Below are 14778 nucleotides of genomic sequence, written 5' to 3'. Positions count from 1 at the left end.
GTGACATTCCAACTCTTTTCTCTCAATTTGTATCATTTTGACGTCTTCTACAAAATTGTAGCCAGAGAAATTTCCTATTGAATCATACTTTTGACATATGATGTTGGATTTACGTCAAAGGTAAGACGAGCGTTTTCACAGTGATTAGTATGATTTTGTCTTTGAAAAACCGTTTAAAAGGTTATAAAATCTTCAAAAAAATAAAATATTCTAGACCCCTCGGTGGAATATTTCAAATTTGGGCTCAAATGAAAGGGGAAGGTCCCCGCTTTCGAATGGTACAAAAATTAGCGATGCTAATTTTCGAAAAATAAAGTTTTCTTCCAGAGACACCGTGATACACTGTTGGTGTAAAAGTAGTTTTCGTACGATATACAAATTTTTTAAATTAATATTTTTATAATTCAGTTACCAGTCTGGCTTTAAATGCATGCCAATACAAATAAGTGATTCACCATTTGAATCTCGTTTCCATATGTTGGAATATGATTGTTATGCATCGAGCGTTGGTCAATTTCAAAATTTCATCTATCTAAATATTTATTTTTATGATTTCAGCTAGTAGAACTTTTTATCATATTTTTTTACCCTGATATGTATGCAGCACCCTTATGATTTTTCTTTAAAAACATTTTTGACAGAAAAAATGTGAAATTTTATTCGAACGAAATGGAAAATTACTGCAATTGGTGCTTTAAGCGTTTTGACATCACAAATATATAAAAAACTTTGAATTTTCAAACGTTTTGTTTTGTTTTTTTTTATTAAAAACAAAGTTTTTGGAAACTTACCCCTTTTTCCTAGTAGGGTGAAAATCGCATGTTTTTGTGGATTTAAAAATAATTGGTAAAACCAATAATTTTTCAGATTTCGTCTATTTGATGATCCGTCAATCTTAAAACTTTTGATGTACAAGTTTTATGATTGATTATCTGTGGAAATTTATTTTTTAGTAGCCATTGAAGTTGAAAAGTGTTGCATGATGCGCCAGTTTACGGTAAATGAGTTTTAAGCAAAATTAAAGACCTACAGAAGTAAACATGAAGAAGAAAAAGAAATGCAGACTTCCTTGACGGTATTTGAAAATGCCGCTTGTATGATTCATCTGAGAAATGAAGGCATTCTTATTATTTATTTCCTCCGACACAATTGAATCCTTCTCTGCCTAAAGTTCCGATATATTGACTGGCTAAAATCTTATCAATGTGACCCACGGGAAGTCGCGGATCATGACAGTAGCGTAATGAATCTTCTGATAAAATATGTTATCGTGCTGCACTGGCAGTCGATGAATGAATCCAGTCACTGATAAAAATTTAGCTTATCGGGATGTTTTCATCCGAAACTGTCAGTGGAACAAACCTCACGATATCACGGTCTCAAAATTTCTTTATAAATTGTAACTTCCGCCGAAACCAGTTATTCTGTGAATATAACTGAAGAAGTGCGAACGTTATCAAATTTGGAAGAGCATTAGTTCGAAAAAATTGTGCTGATAAACGAACAATAATAGAAACAGTGATGAAAAGTGAGTTTCCCAAAAAAAAGTGCATTGCTTATGGATAAAAGTAACGTTCAATTATCATTACAGAACTTGTTCCATTTACATTCATCCTGGTATGGATGAGTCAAGTGCATGCTAATCCATGTGCCGGAAGGAATGAAGGATTTGTCGCTCATGAAACGGATTGCACTATGTACTATACGTGTGTCAACCAGGAAGCTTTCCCGTTCCAATGTCCAACACAGTATCCAATTTTCCGATTCGATACACAGATGTGTGATGCTGGAAATCCTGCGGAATGTGTTAGTTGTCCAGCGGAAGGAATCGATCGCATACCGGTGAAGGGATCTTGTGATAGATTCATTCTATGTTTCAACGGAAATCAGATTCCTCAGCAATGCCAAAATGGATTCCAGTTCGATCCTGCAACGGGACAATGCAACTTGGCAAGTGTTGTAGGTTGTGTTGCCGTTGAATGCCCAGCAGTTGATGATCCCGCGCATCCAACGTTCTTACCGCATCCAACGGATTGCCAAATCTACTTCATATGTTTGAATGGAGTGCCATTGGAGAATAGGTGTCCTCCAAACACCGGATTCAACCCTTCGTCGAACGTTTGTGATTTGCCTGACCTCGCCCATTGCCCCGCATCCCTGGTAAAGTTCAATAATAAATGAGCTTGTATATAAGAGCTGAAGCGACATTTCCATTTTTGTAAGATACCTCATCCTCACCCTTTGCGAATCATATTATATAATCCTGATCAATAATCCTTTTCCTTTCGATTTCCTCCTCAAGCGCTCCAAATCGAGTTTCCTTTCCTTAGCCTACGACACTAAACTTCCGAAAACCAGTGCCAAATGTAACGGCAATAAAGGTATCAGCTATGTTCCCGATTCAGATGATTGTAAGCGATACTTCATGTGTATGAATGAACAGTCTTATAACGTAGCATGTAAAGAGGGTTTGATATTTGATACGATCACATCTAAATGTAACGCCCCGGCTGATTCTGTTTGTGTTCGCGATGTTACACCAAAAATAAAAGTTTGTTCAGGAAATACCGGCCTTAGTTATCTGCCAGACCAAACCGATTGCAGCAAATATATTATGTGTATGAATGACAAAGAATACAGTCTTACTTGCAAAACTGGCGAGAAATTCGATTCGGCATCTAAGAAATGTGTTGCAGAAAAAAATGCTATATGCGCGGTTTCAGTTGCACCTGTACCCACAACGCTTCCATGCCAAGGTAACACCGGTGTCAAGCAAATTCCACACCCAGAAGATTGCGCAGCGTTTTATCTTTGCATGGGTGAAACTGCCCATTTAATGAACTGTGGGCCGGGTCTTGTCTTCGACGTGATTGGTAGCAACTGCCAAAGAGCGGAACTTGCTATCTGCATTGTAGATGTACCAATGCCACCAACGGCTGGTCCACCAGGGCAACCTGAGACTCCAGTGGACCCTCCTGTAGATCCTCCTGTAGATCCTCCTGTAGAAACTCCTGTAGATCCTCCAGTTGAAGAACCAGAAGCTCCCCCGGTTGACGAAGGTGGAGATGGCGATGGAGATGTTATTATCCCAACAGCACCAACTGCAGTTCCTCCCGCACCCACCGTTCCAACTGAACCTCCGAATGTACCGACAGCTCCTACGCCAGGTCCCACACCTGCTCCCGTACCTACTGCACCAACACCTGCCCCTACGCAACCTACAGTACCTGTTCCTCAGCCCCCGGCACCAACTCCTGAACCTCCAACTCCTGCACCACCAACCCCAGCACCAGAAACCCCCGCACCAACACCAGCTCCAACACCTGCCCCAACACCTGCTCCAACTCCAGCACCACCAATTTTGCCACCACCTCCACCACCTCCAGCTCCTTCTCCATCGGCTCCTCTCTGCCCCGCTGGACAAGTATTCTACGCTCCACATCCCGATTGCACCCGTTTCTATCGGTGCGTGTTCGGAACCCTCTTCGAGCAGACCTGTCCTCCAAATCAACACTGGAATCAGGCTCGGGAATATTGCGATCACATTTGGAATGTAAACTGTGTAACTTCAGGCTAACCGCTGCATTGGGTTGTTTGAACCGATTGTCATGACAAGGTTGACAATTTTTATTAGCGTTCCATTGAGGTGCACGTAGTCAATGTTGAATAATATTAAATTATTTCCTCAAATAAACTAGATGATATTAGAATTTTACGTAAGGTTACGAAAAAATCCCTGCATTTGGTTTTATTTTAAGTATGTTTTCACTGTGTTTCCAATGTTCCATTGTATGTAGTCTCATTGACAAGGAATGATTTCGAACATTTAGCCAATCAGATAGTTGATTGACATACCTGTCGTACGACTGGTTTTATTATCTTGAAAGTTGTTTTGATAAGGACAGCAAATAAAATGGGAATTCTATGTGTGGTCTGGTGTTACAGGAAACAACTTTCCAAAAACTCCCAAATTCCCTATCATGAACGCGACGGCTTACATAGAGGCTAAGAGGATTCAGCGGAATATCGAATTTTGTGCCAGACACTGTAAATCTTGTTTCATTTGTTTCCAAGTGTTCGGCACCAAGTGTCCGAAGCATTCGACTTGATTTAAACAGCTCAACAGCTAGCGATCCGATCAGCATCTTCATTTGTTGGCAGCCCAAAATCTCGTCGACTTTTCGAACTTCAGCTGCTATATTAGATACGGCTATCACGAAATTCTGGGTCTGCCGCTTCTCAGATGTCCATCTTGATTTCATTCAAGCGCTTCTTTACAAATCTCGCAGCGTGTGCCAATCCATCTCCACTTACGAATTTCGATATCTATTGATTTTTTTTGATGACACATGCGATTTAATTTCTCACAGTCCAATTGGTCGCCCTTCTTGTAAATGGGGCGTATAACCCCCTCCTTCCACTCCTCCGGTAGCTGTTCTATGTCCCAGATCCGAACTATCAATCGGTGTAGGCAATCGGCCAACTTGTCCGGGCCCATTTTGATGAGTTCAGCTGCGATGCCATCCTTCCCAGCCGACTTGTTGCTATTCAGCTGGCAAATGGCTTCCTCAACTCCACTTATTGTTGGGAGTGACTCCTCTACGTCGTTGGCTACGCTGGCGATGTACCTTCCCCCACGGTCTAGATCACCTGTATATGCGCCGTTCAGGTGTTCATCGAAGTACTGCTTCTTCTTTTTGATCACCTCACGATTGTCCATCAGGATGCCTCCGTCCTTACTTCGGCACATTTCGGCTTGTGGTACGAAGCCTTTGCGGGATACGTTGAGTTTCTGATAGAACTTTCGTGTTTATCTTGAGGACGATGCAGCTCCTCGAACTCTTCCTCCTCCAGGTGGCACTTTTTCTCCTGAAAAATTCGGACTCTCGGTATTCTCTTCGTCTATCACACTCCTACATTCCTCGTCGAATCAATCGTTCCATCGAGTTCGTTCCAGATGACCGATGACGTTCTCCGCAGCACTGTTGATGGCTGTCTTGATGGTATCTCAACAGTCCTCGAGTGGGGCTTCGTCAAGCTCGCTCTCTGCCGGCGGCGCTGCATCTAGCGATTGCGCATAATCTGCCGCGACCTCAGTTTGCCTCAGTCGTGTGATATTTAATCCGTTAGCGCGAGTAATTCTTACTATTCGGAGATTTTAATCAACCGAATTTAAGTTTTGCACCCCCTCCAAATGGTAATTCTTATCCTCATCCTAGCACATTTTCGCTATCTGCTGCTAGCTCGTTAATGATTGGCCGAATGGCAAATAAATATGGCCAAAAATACGAAATTGAACATTGAATCTCCTTTTTGTGAACAATGCGGCTTCTCACCATTGCGTTGTTGGAACGGCGCCTGAGGCACTGACCCCTATTGAAGCCCATCGTTCTGTCATAACAACTGACTTAACGTTAGATTTAGCGATCCTACTCAAATTAATGAATAACTGATTTTCAATGATTATATAATAAAATAATTTTAGTTTTCAATTGTTTTTTTTTCAAAAATATAGGTATGTATGAAAGACAGATTAATGAGATTCGGAACAGGTTTCTACTGTTTTTACTTGGATGGCTAATTTGAAAAACTATTGAGAGCTCGTTTCTCAGACCAAATTATTATTTTCATTACTGAATAAGAAACAATTTACCCTTCGTTTGAGCAAAATACTTCCTATAAAGTAAATGAAGGTAATACCTACCTACCTAAGGGTCCAGCGCCGATTGGCCGGCGCATAGGGTTGAGATAAAAGATCTCCACTGCTGGCGATCCGGAGCCAGCGTCTTCACTTGCTGCCAGTCAAGGTTCTCGTCAACTGTGCGGACCTTGCACGAAAATGCCTCGTACTGTGCTTCGATGAGATGGACTAGTTTCTCTGGGACCCCTCGTCGTCTAAGAGCAGCCCAGATGTTTTCGTGGTTCAGTCGGTCAAATGCTTTTTCGAAATCAACGAACACCAGCAGAAGAGAGTCCTGGAATTCGTTGATTTGTTCCAGTATTATTCGTAGCGTTGTAATGTGGTCCACACATGATCGTCCGGATCGGAATCCAGCTTGTTGCCGTCGGAGTGTAGCGTCGATTTTCTCCTGGATCCTGTTCAGGATCACTTTGCAGAGTACTTTGAGGGTTGTACAGTTCAAAGTTATGCCACGCCAGTTACCGCACTCTGTTAGGTCTCCTTTCTTTGGGACCTTTACGAGAATACCCTGCATCCAGTCGGCCGGGAATGTTGCAGTATCCCAAATGTCAGCGAAAAGACGGTGCAACATTTGTGCTGACAAGGCAGGGTCGGCTTTGAGCATTTCAGCAGGAATGTAATCGATTCCAGGCGCTTTGTTGGATTTCATGTCCTTGATTGTCGCTTCTATTTCAGCCAGCGAGGGCGCTTCCGAGTTGACGCCATTAATGCGACTTACTGTGGGCGCCTCGAGCTGCGGGTTCTGTTGGCCATTGCTATTTGTAACTCGGAAAAGTTGATCAAAATGCTCAGTCCAACTCTTGAGCTGATCTGTTCGATCTGTCAGCAGCTGACCTGCTCGGTTTTTCAGCGGCATTCTTGCATTCTTGCGGCGTCCTTGCACCACTAAGGCGGCGAGAAATATCATATAATAATCGGATATCTCCAATGGCGGCGGCTCTTTCTCCCTCTTCGGCTAGGGAGTTTGTTCAGGCTCTCTTGTCTCGTCTACAAGCTCGTTTAACTGCCTTTTCCAGCTCCGCATATCGTAAGCGGGTGGCTGCTTTGGCTGACCCGGTACGTGCCTGCTCAATTCCGACTTTCGCCTTTCTCCGATCATCGATCATCCTCCAGGTTTCATGCGACATCCATTCACTTCGTCTTCCACAAACTTTACCGAGAGTACCATGGCTCGTCGTGATAAAGGCATTCTTGATTCCACACCACTGTTCTTCGACTGTTCCGTCTGTCGGCAACTCCGAGGCTCGGGATTCTAGCTGTTCAACGTATGCCCTTTTCACCTCTGGATTCTCCAACCGGCGGACGTCGTATCGACACCCGACTTTCTCTGAAGATAATCTTATGATAAAATTGTAAACAAAAATTATCGTTTTTTGTGATGAAATTTTTTACTTTATTCGTGGTATCTCCCCTCGCCCGGCGCACACTTTTTTCAGTCATGTTTTCAGGCGCGGTCCTATGGAAGGGCGTGGGGAGGGGGGGTGATCGGGGTGACCCCCCCTCCCCCCCAAGCGGCAAAAATCCGTTACGAAATACTCGCAAACGCTGGATTTTATATAAAAACTAAGAACTTTTCCTATATAGTAGGTGTAGTTTCTTATTCTCAAATTTTTCCACTCCGTGGGGGTGTTGTTTAATAAAAGAATTTATTAATCACGTAATAGCTTAAAATTTAAAAAAATATTGGTCCGCCAAACTAAAACAGCTGTAACTTTCAATTCCCTGAAACCAATTTCACCAAATAGCTTTTGATGAGTTAGGTACTTACAGCGTTGAATTAGAATTTGCTGACCATATATGCTAGCGGCCATAAGTTTGGGATCACCCCCTTAAACACAAGAAAATTTGTTTGGTCATATCTCAGTCATCTTATGACATATTGCATTCCTTTTGCTCTCAATCTAAAGTCAATGATCAAAACCTTTTTTGTATTTTTTTGGCAAATTGTATATGTTAACTTAATATGACTTATATTTGACTTAAAGTTGTAAAATTCCATAAAATCACACTTTATATTTCAACCCGATCAGTTCAGGGTTAGGTGGGCCGAATTTAAAAATTCGAGTTGCATTTAAATCTTTTTACATAAATGTCAAAAAACATTTTTTGAAATTTCGTGCTTAAAATTTGCAAAGTGCTTCAAACAGCTAAAATAGCTACTTTAGTTATCGATCAAAAGTTTGGGCTCACCCCTCAGTATGGTGTATCGGCAAAAAGTTTAGGATCTTGCGAAACATTCAAAGAAACTGCTGCGCCCTCCTTAATAGGAGAGAGCGTGTACTTGGGGCAAAGTTAATAAGCGCACAAGACATATGATGCATATCAGCCCTAAGAAGGTTATATCGTACATCTTTGATATCATACCCGATTGGGATAAAATGCTTAGTCAGCAATCAACTGTCACTCCAATCAATAGTGCAGGTGAACCTGACAGCATATAGTAACGCGGGGTAAACACAACAATAGATCAACTACTGGTCGTAGTGGGCTCTCCCCTACAGGAAAAAAAAGAAACATTCAATTTAATTTCGTGCATATCTCTGTCATCAACCAACGTTTCGCTAATCTAAAAAGTTATATTTAATGCTCATAAGTTGATTTTGCTTTTTGGATATTTAGTGAAAATGTTTTTTCAGACTAACTTCGCTAAAACTTCAGCTATAGTTTGATCATTTTTTGATAATGTTCACCAAATAGTCGGTATGTTCAATAAATACCTGCAAACTTGTTTCGACCATAACTTTATTGTCTAACGAGTTATTGCAGATCAGTTTGGCTCCATGTTTGATGGATCAACATATCTCGATCCTTCTAAGAAGTAGAAAAGAGTTGAGTCTTTAAATGTTAAATTGCCTATGGGGCTGTTCAGATATCTCGTGGACAGAAAAATGAGATTTCCACCCACTTCTCCATCTCCGTGCAAAATTGTGGACATTTGGCAACCCCTACCTCCTCCCCCAGATGTCTACCCGGATAGATTCGATTTTTGTTGCCTACATCTAATACTACATTTCCATTTCTTGATTTACATATTTCACATTGCAAGCTCAAATTTTTACAGAATGCATCTCAATTTGAGATTCTCATAAGCCCATATTTTCTTAATTAAAGATATCGAAACTGTCTAGACAATTTAAATTAAAAAGATACATTTAAATTACACAATTTTTATCAAAAATAATTTCTTATTTTGGAACGTTTAAAAAAAAAATGAGCTTTGATTGTATTTGTCTCGACGTAGCAAAAATAATCGATTTTAATTTATTGATATAAAACTATATTTAGTAATTTTTCAGACGTTTAGAATTTTTATTTACATGCTTTTACGTTAGAATAAGAAATAAAAATTTTAGATAAATATACAGAAACGGCCAAACACATAAAATAATTTAATTTTCTTTCCAAGGCTTATTTACTGAGATCTTTTACGTCTTTCATGAGCTTTTATGCACTTATACCCTTTTGGCTCGAAAGGCCTCATACATTTTGAGACGATATCATATTTAAACAATTTTAATAATGATCATAAGTTCTGATAAAAAAAAATACATTCTTTAATTTAAAACCTTCAAAATTAAGTTTATTTAGTACAAAATGGTTGCGATAAAGTTGTTCTGAGACCGTTTTTTGCAGAATAATCGGTGATGCAGACGGTGCTTTTGAACACATTTTATGCTTATTTACGATTCTTCATGTTCAGAATATTCGTTCGCACTGTTCGGTATATCTCTTATGATATCTATTCAATTTGAGAAAAATACTGAAAATACTTCTTCGGAAACTAGAGATGATGGATGAAATCTGAAATCGAGTACAGAAATTTATTTCCAAAATCAGTTTTTAAAGTATAGACTCCAAAAACTTGCCTTTCCTTTAATTTTTCCCAGGTGAGATAAAACTATTCGGTCATCCCCGACTATTTTCTCGGAAACTAGGCAATCGCTCAAGTTGGACATTTGGAAGACATTTTTCTAATTTCCGACCAACAAGGCTGGATTTCAGGACTCACATCAATTATATCACGATACTGTTTAAAGCTAATCTACACAATAATACATATTCAAAATTTTGATAAATATAATAATATAATAATAATCCAGCATAATAATTTAGGTTAAAAAATCCACTCTTATTATGTTTTGATATTTTAATTGCAATTGATTATGAATTTTCACTGGAAAATTGAAATAGTATTAGCTTTCAGAAATTAACTCTTTATTCAAAATTTTTTAATTTTATTCAAACATTATTAAAAAAAATTTGAAAATATTGAGCGCGTGAAGAAAACATACGATTTTTCACTCTTTTCATAAATAATTCGTTGCAAATTGGTTACTTTTTCTTTGCATTCAATTCCAACAAAATTAAAAATCTAGTATAAGAGCTTGAAATACAAGAAAAAACAAATAAAAATGAAGTTCCTAAAGCTTCATACCTAAGAATATGATTTTGATGATCTTGTTTTAAAATTTAATTTATTTTAAAAAAACTGAAAAATTTGAATAAGAATTTATAATAATTCGATACTTTCGAACAACGATTCAGCAAAATACTTCAGAAAAACAATTAAATGTTCAGTTTTTAACTCAAAGCAATAATTAACAAACACTTTTCTCAAATAATTGTTTTGGAATCGTTACAAAATGAGAATCAATAAAATTTTGGTGAGAGTCTTACTCTGATATGAAGATCACCAGTAAAAATATAGTGGATAACTTGAAGATTTTTTTTTAACATTTTCTTTTTGTTTAATTTTCAATTTTTTTTTATAATATCTTTATTTGAAACGGCTCATACCGATAATTTTCATTTGTGAAATGACTTTTATATCGGAAAATTCTTTGAAGAATTCTTGAAGTTATAATTTTTAAACTGCCAAATGAAAAAATTGCGAAAATTATCGTTTTTTCTACAACTTTTCGCAGTGAACATCTAAGATTCACAGATTGTTTTATAAAAGGATATCAAAATAAGTATATAGAGGTAATTTGTTAAAAGTTCTCACTATTTTTCTTTAATTTCATTTTTTTTTTAATTACAAACCTACAAAATACAAGTCTTTTTTGCAACTGCAAACCGCCCTTCCCCTCCTCCATCCTCCACCCTGTTTCTCAAAATAAGCTTTTTTTTTGCCAGATATTTACGATCCTTCTTATTGACTGATTTTTGAAAATTTGGAAAATCACCCCTCCCAAGAGCCAACTCTAGGACCGCCGCTGCATGTTATTGATCAGTTTTCCCACATATAATTCGTATTTTGGGTGGCTGAAACCTCTTCCTTCAATTTCTGCTACTTGGGAATCGGGGGGAGGAAGACTGAAGACTTTTTTTTTAAAGATTTTCAATAAAACTTTGTTGATGCTGAAAAGCACTTGTTTTGTATTAAACAATTATTTAATTATTTTCACTCTGGCAAATTCTTGTTTTTTCATGCGCATTAAGTCGCTCAAATTTTGTTGAAGTTTTTGAGGCTGATAAATGAAAATTGTTGGATCAATGGTTGTTCTTAAAAATAGCTTAAATAACAGATTTAGATTTTGGGTAGTTCTCATGGACCGAACAACATTTTTATATAGTTCATAGTTTATATTTACGACAGAGTTGACATGCTGGTATTGGATAATATAGCTGGTGTATTCGATTTCGATGTTTACTTTTGAATCTGCAGCAATTAACTCAGAAGCCTTAAATGTAGCACCTAAACAACTGAGTTACATGACTCGCTACACAAAACTGATCATCTAAAGTTAAAATTTTACAAATCTTACAACAATCCTTTTCAACAATTGTTGGTTTTTAGCCGAACAGTAAAAAAAACGGTACAGAAAACGATATAGCGAATTTCAGTCTTCCTCCCCTAGGTTTGAATGACTCATAAATAGGCAACACTTTCAACTTATCAGAGAAAAAAATTTGAACATCACAGCGATGTACACTTAATTTTTCGCTTATTGAAAATTAAAAATGCTGGTGTGAGACTTGACTTCCCGAATGACCATTAACCGTAGTTGCCGATCATGTGCTTCACTCCAATGCTTGATTTGAACTTCGTGGAAATTTTTGACAGTGTTTCCACTACTCACACACAGTAATTCTTTAAATAATCAACGATTTTGTCAGCTATCAATTTGATAATGACGGATTTTTATGGAAAGTATGCAAAATATTTTTCTTCTTTTTCTCTTACATGTAAGAAAAATGACCTCTTCAAAGGAATATCAAGTTCTACTTAAACCTGCTATACATATTCGTTCGGTTTTTTTAACCTTCCAAAGCCGTTCGCTAAATATCCGTTTCGGGGAAACATGCGTTGTAATTTGATTTCGTTCTCCTGGCTGTAAATGTTAACCGATTTTGATGATATTATATTCATTGTGTAGGTAATTTATTCTAATTACTCAACATTTCAAAATTAATTCAATATGTATTACCAGGTTTTCAGAAACTGATTCAGAAAGTTAAAAGTCCGAAAAATCGATTTTATTTTTAAAATACTCATAACTTCTGACAGCTTATCTGTATTTAATTATTTCATTGATGTTTGAAATTGTCAAGAATCCATCTATCCGACAATGTATAGATATGTTGGGGTCCAATGAAAGTTTTTACCGGAATGACAGATCTTCCGGTAGAAAAAAGTCTTACTTTAAAAAAACGACATCCAGTTTTGGCTTTGCTAAGCTGTATTTCATTTCTCAATGAACCGATTTTAAAAACTCAAATTTTAGTCTTTTAGCGTTAACTTGATCATTATTTTCATAGAACATACTTGGTCTGTCAAAACTACCAGTTCATCAGTATATTGGAATGATGATAAAGATGTTTGAAATGTGCGCTTCGGGTCATATTGACCCGAACGGCTTTGGAGGGTTAAACCTTCGAGCCTATCTAAAAAAAGACAAATGAACAACAGAACACTTGATAACTATGTCACTTGGTCTGCACTCACTTAAACAAATAATTCAATCTGTTTCTATTATAAATCCAAATTCATTGGCAATTCAATCTCTATACAATTTCAAGATTCCGCCTTAGCTAACATCTATGAAGGTCGTTCGTCAGCAAAAAAAACGATATGAGTGATATCACTGAATTCTACCAAGTGACATCGATAGCCTTGACTCATTGCAAATCAGTTCGCAATATCCATCAATATCCAGGGCTAGTACGGAATGGGCTTTTGTTATTATTATCTATAAATAGCTAAATTGCGTCCTAGCTTAATCATGAGTTCGCTATTTTCTCCATCTAATTTTGCGAATTCTTCGTATCGATCAAATCAATCATGGGTTTCAAGACGTTCCCTTAAAAATGCCATGAGGTTCGTTATAAAAGCTTATGTTCATATAGCAGTAGCACAAGAATTGCAAAGCAAGCAAAGCCGACTTCAACGTTGAGTGGCAAAATGATGCTAAAATTAACAAGTAAGTAGTAATTTATTAATCATTATCAATTTAAATGAAGGATTATCTTATTTCTCTGTAGGTTTTTTGGTTATTGTTTTAATCGATTTATCCATCTGTTCGCCATGTCCTGAAACGGGAACTGCCATCGTAGCGGCTGAAAACTGCAATGAATTTTACTTCTGTTCGGATGGATTTGGTCAGCTTTTGACCTGTGACGATGGTGAATTTTTCAATCCGGATGCCGGTTTATGCGATCCCGACTACCAATGTCCAGACGATACGACAACAGCAGCTCCAGGAACAACAACAACTACCACCACTACTACGACTCAGAGGCCGACGACAACGCCGATTCCACCGCCTCCGGAATCCGGTTTCCTGCCGATTGTGTTTCCAGACGAAGATTGCCCCGAACATGGCGCTGCCTACCGGATACACGGTTCGGATTGTTCCCTTTACTACTACTGCCGAGATGGAATCGATCGTTTGCAGCAGTGTCCATTTCTACATCTCTTCAACTTCATGACGGGACAATGTTTGTTCTATGTAGATGCTGTGTGCTTTCCAAATACTCGCGCATAGGTTATTCTTCAAAAGTTGACTCAGAGCTATCGATATCGGTGGCTTCATAAAGCTCTCGAATAAAGTAGAATTCAGAAACGCGCGACCCTAGTTTTATAGTTGTAATACTCAAAAACTTGAGAATGATGATGAAATATAACAACGGACATTTTACCATTTTTGTTTGAAATTTGTGCATGAGAGAACTTTTTAGACCTCAGGGTTTGAGAAATTCGGAAATGTGCCAAACTGATTCAGTCTAATACCCCAGCATTTATTCATTTTTCTTATTGATTGTTCCGATAATTGTAAATACACCTCAAAATAACTCACATTTCAAAGAGCGTGTAGTGTTCAACAAGGTTTATATCTAAATGAAGCAGGCGTTTTCTTTTTTGTCGTTTTTCGCGTAGAATTTTGAAAATAGTGGCCTTGCTCCCGAGGAGAGAAAATACACTGCTGGAAATAAGTATGAAGACAACATAGTTTTTACTGCTTTAACGTTTACAGTGTAAACAACTGCAACCAACTGTTAGTGAATGTAAATGTAGTGGTGAGTAGAATATTATCTGTGTGTCAGAGTGGGTTAGAATCATGTGTGCGTATCAGAGTATGAATATTTCCGTTTTGCGCCTGGAAATAAGTATAAAGACAGCTGTTTGCTTCTGTTTAATTTCTCTCACGGGGGAAATTTTTTGTGCAGAAAGTGAAAAGTTTTGCTCAATACGAAGTGAATTGATGGTGACAAAAAAAGAAAACATCATTTGGTGAAGGTTTTCACATATTATTTGATATTTATAGGAAAAATGCCAAAAATTAGCCCTTTGAGCGATTATGGCAAGGGAAGAGTAGATACTCTTCGAGAACAAGGGCTAACCTTGCGTGAAATCGGCATCAGGATTGGTAGGAGTAAGGATGTGGTGCATAACTATCTGCGGCTAGGCAAAAAATATGCCACAAGGAAGCGATGTGGACGTCCATCTTCCCTGATGCCGAGGTGTAAGAGGGTAATGAAACTACTAGCGGTCCACCAAAAGTTGTTTTCTGAGGAAATCAAGGCGGAGATAAAGCTTACAGTATCTGGGCGTCGGATTCGGCGAGTTCTCAAAG

General features: G+C 38.1%; 1 protein-coding gene across 1 annotated transcript; it reads left to right on the top strand.

Moving 5' to 3' along the window:
- Nucleotides 1–1391: 1391 nt before the first annotated feature.
- On the top strand, nt 1392–13704 carry LOC129742660 (uncharacterized). Its single transcript, XM_055734588.1, has 5 exons — nt 1392–1528; nt 1592–2160; nt 2303–3562; nt 13023–13125; nt 13187–13704. The coding sequence occupies exons 1-5, from the start codon at nt 1522–1524 to the stop codon at nt 13687–13689; spliced, it is 2442 nt and encodes an 813-aa protein (XP_055590563.1). The 5' UTR covers nt 1392–1521; the 3' UTR covers nt 13690–13704.
- The last annotated feature ends 1074 nt before the right edge of the window (nt 13705–14778 follow it).

This window comes from Uranotaenia lowii, chromosome 2 (assembly GCF_029784155.1).
Source record: "Uranotaenia lowii strain MFRU-FL chromosome 2, ASM2978415v1, whole genome shotgun sequence".
NCBI lineage: Eukaryota > Metazoa > Arthropoda > Insecta > Diptera > Culicidae > Uranotaenia > Uranotaenia lowii.
The sequence above is the reverse complement of the archived record's forward strand: the minus strand, read 5'-3'. Positions and strand labels throughout refer to the sequence as shown.

What these genes read in the sequence shown, in the direction of transcription:
- LOC129742660 (XM_055734588.1), top strand. An exon ending in CCCATTGCCCCGCATCCCTG is followed by an intron (nt 2,161 to 2,302) that starts GTAAAGTTCAAT and finishes TTCCTCCTCAAG; the next exon opens with CGCTCCAAATCGAGTTTCCT. An exon ending in ACATTTGGAATGTAAACTGT is followed by an intron (nt 3,563 to 13,022) that starts GTAACTTCAGGC and finishes AAATGCCATGAG; the next exon opens with GTTCGTTATAAAAGCTTATG.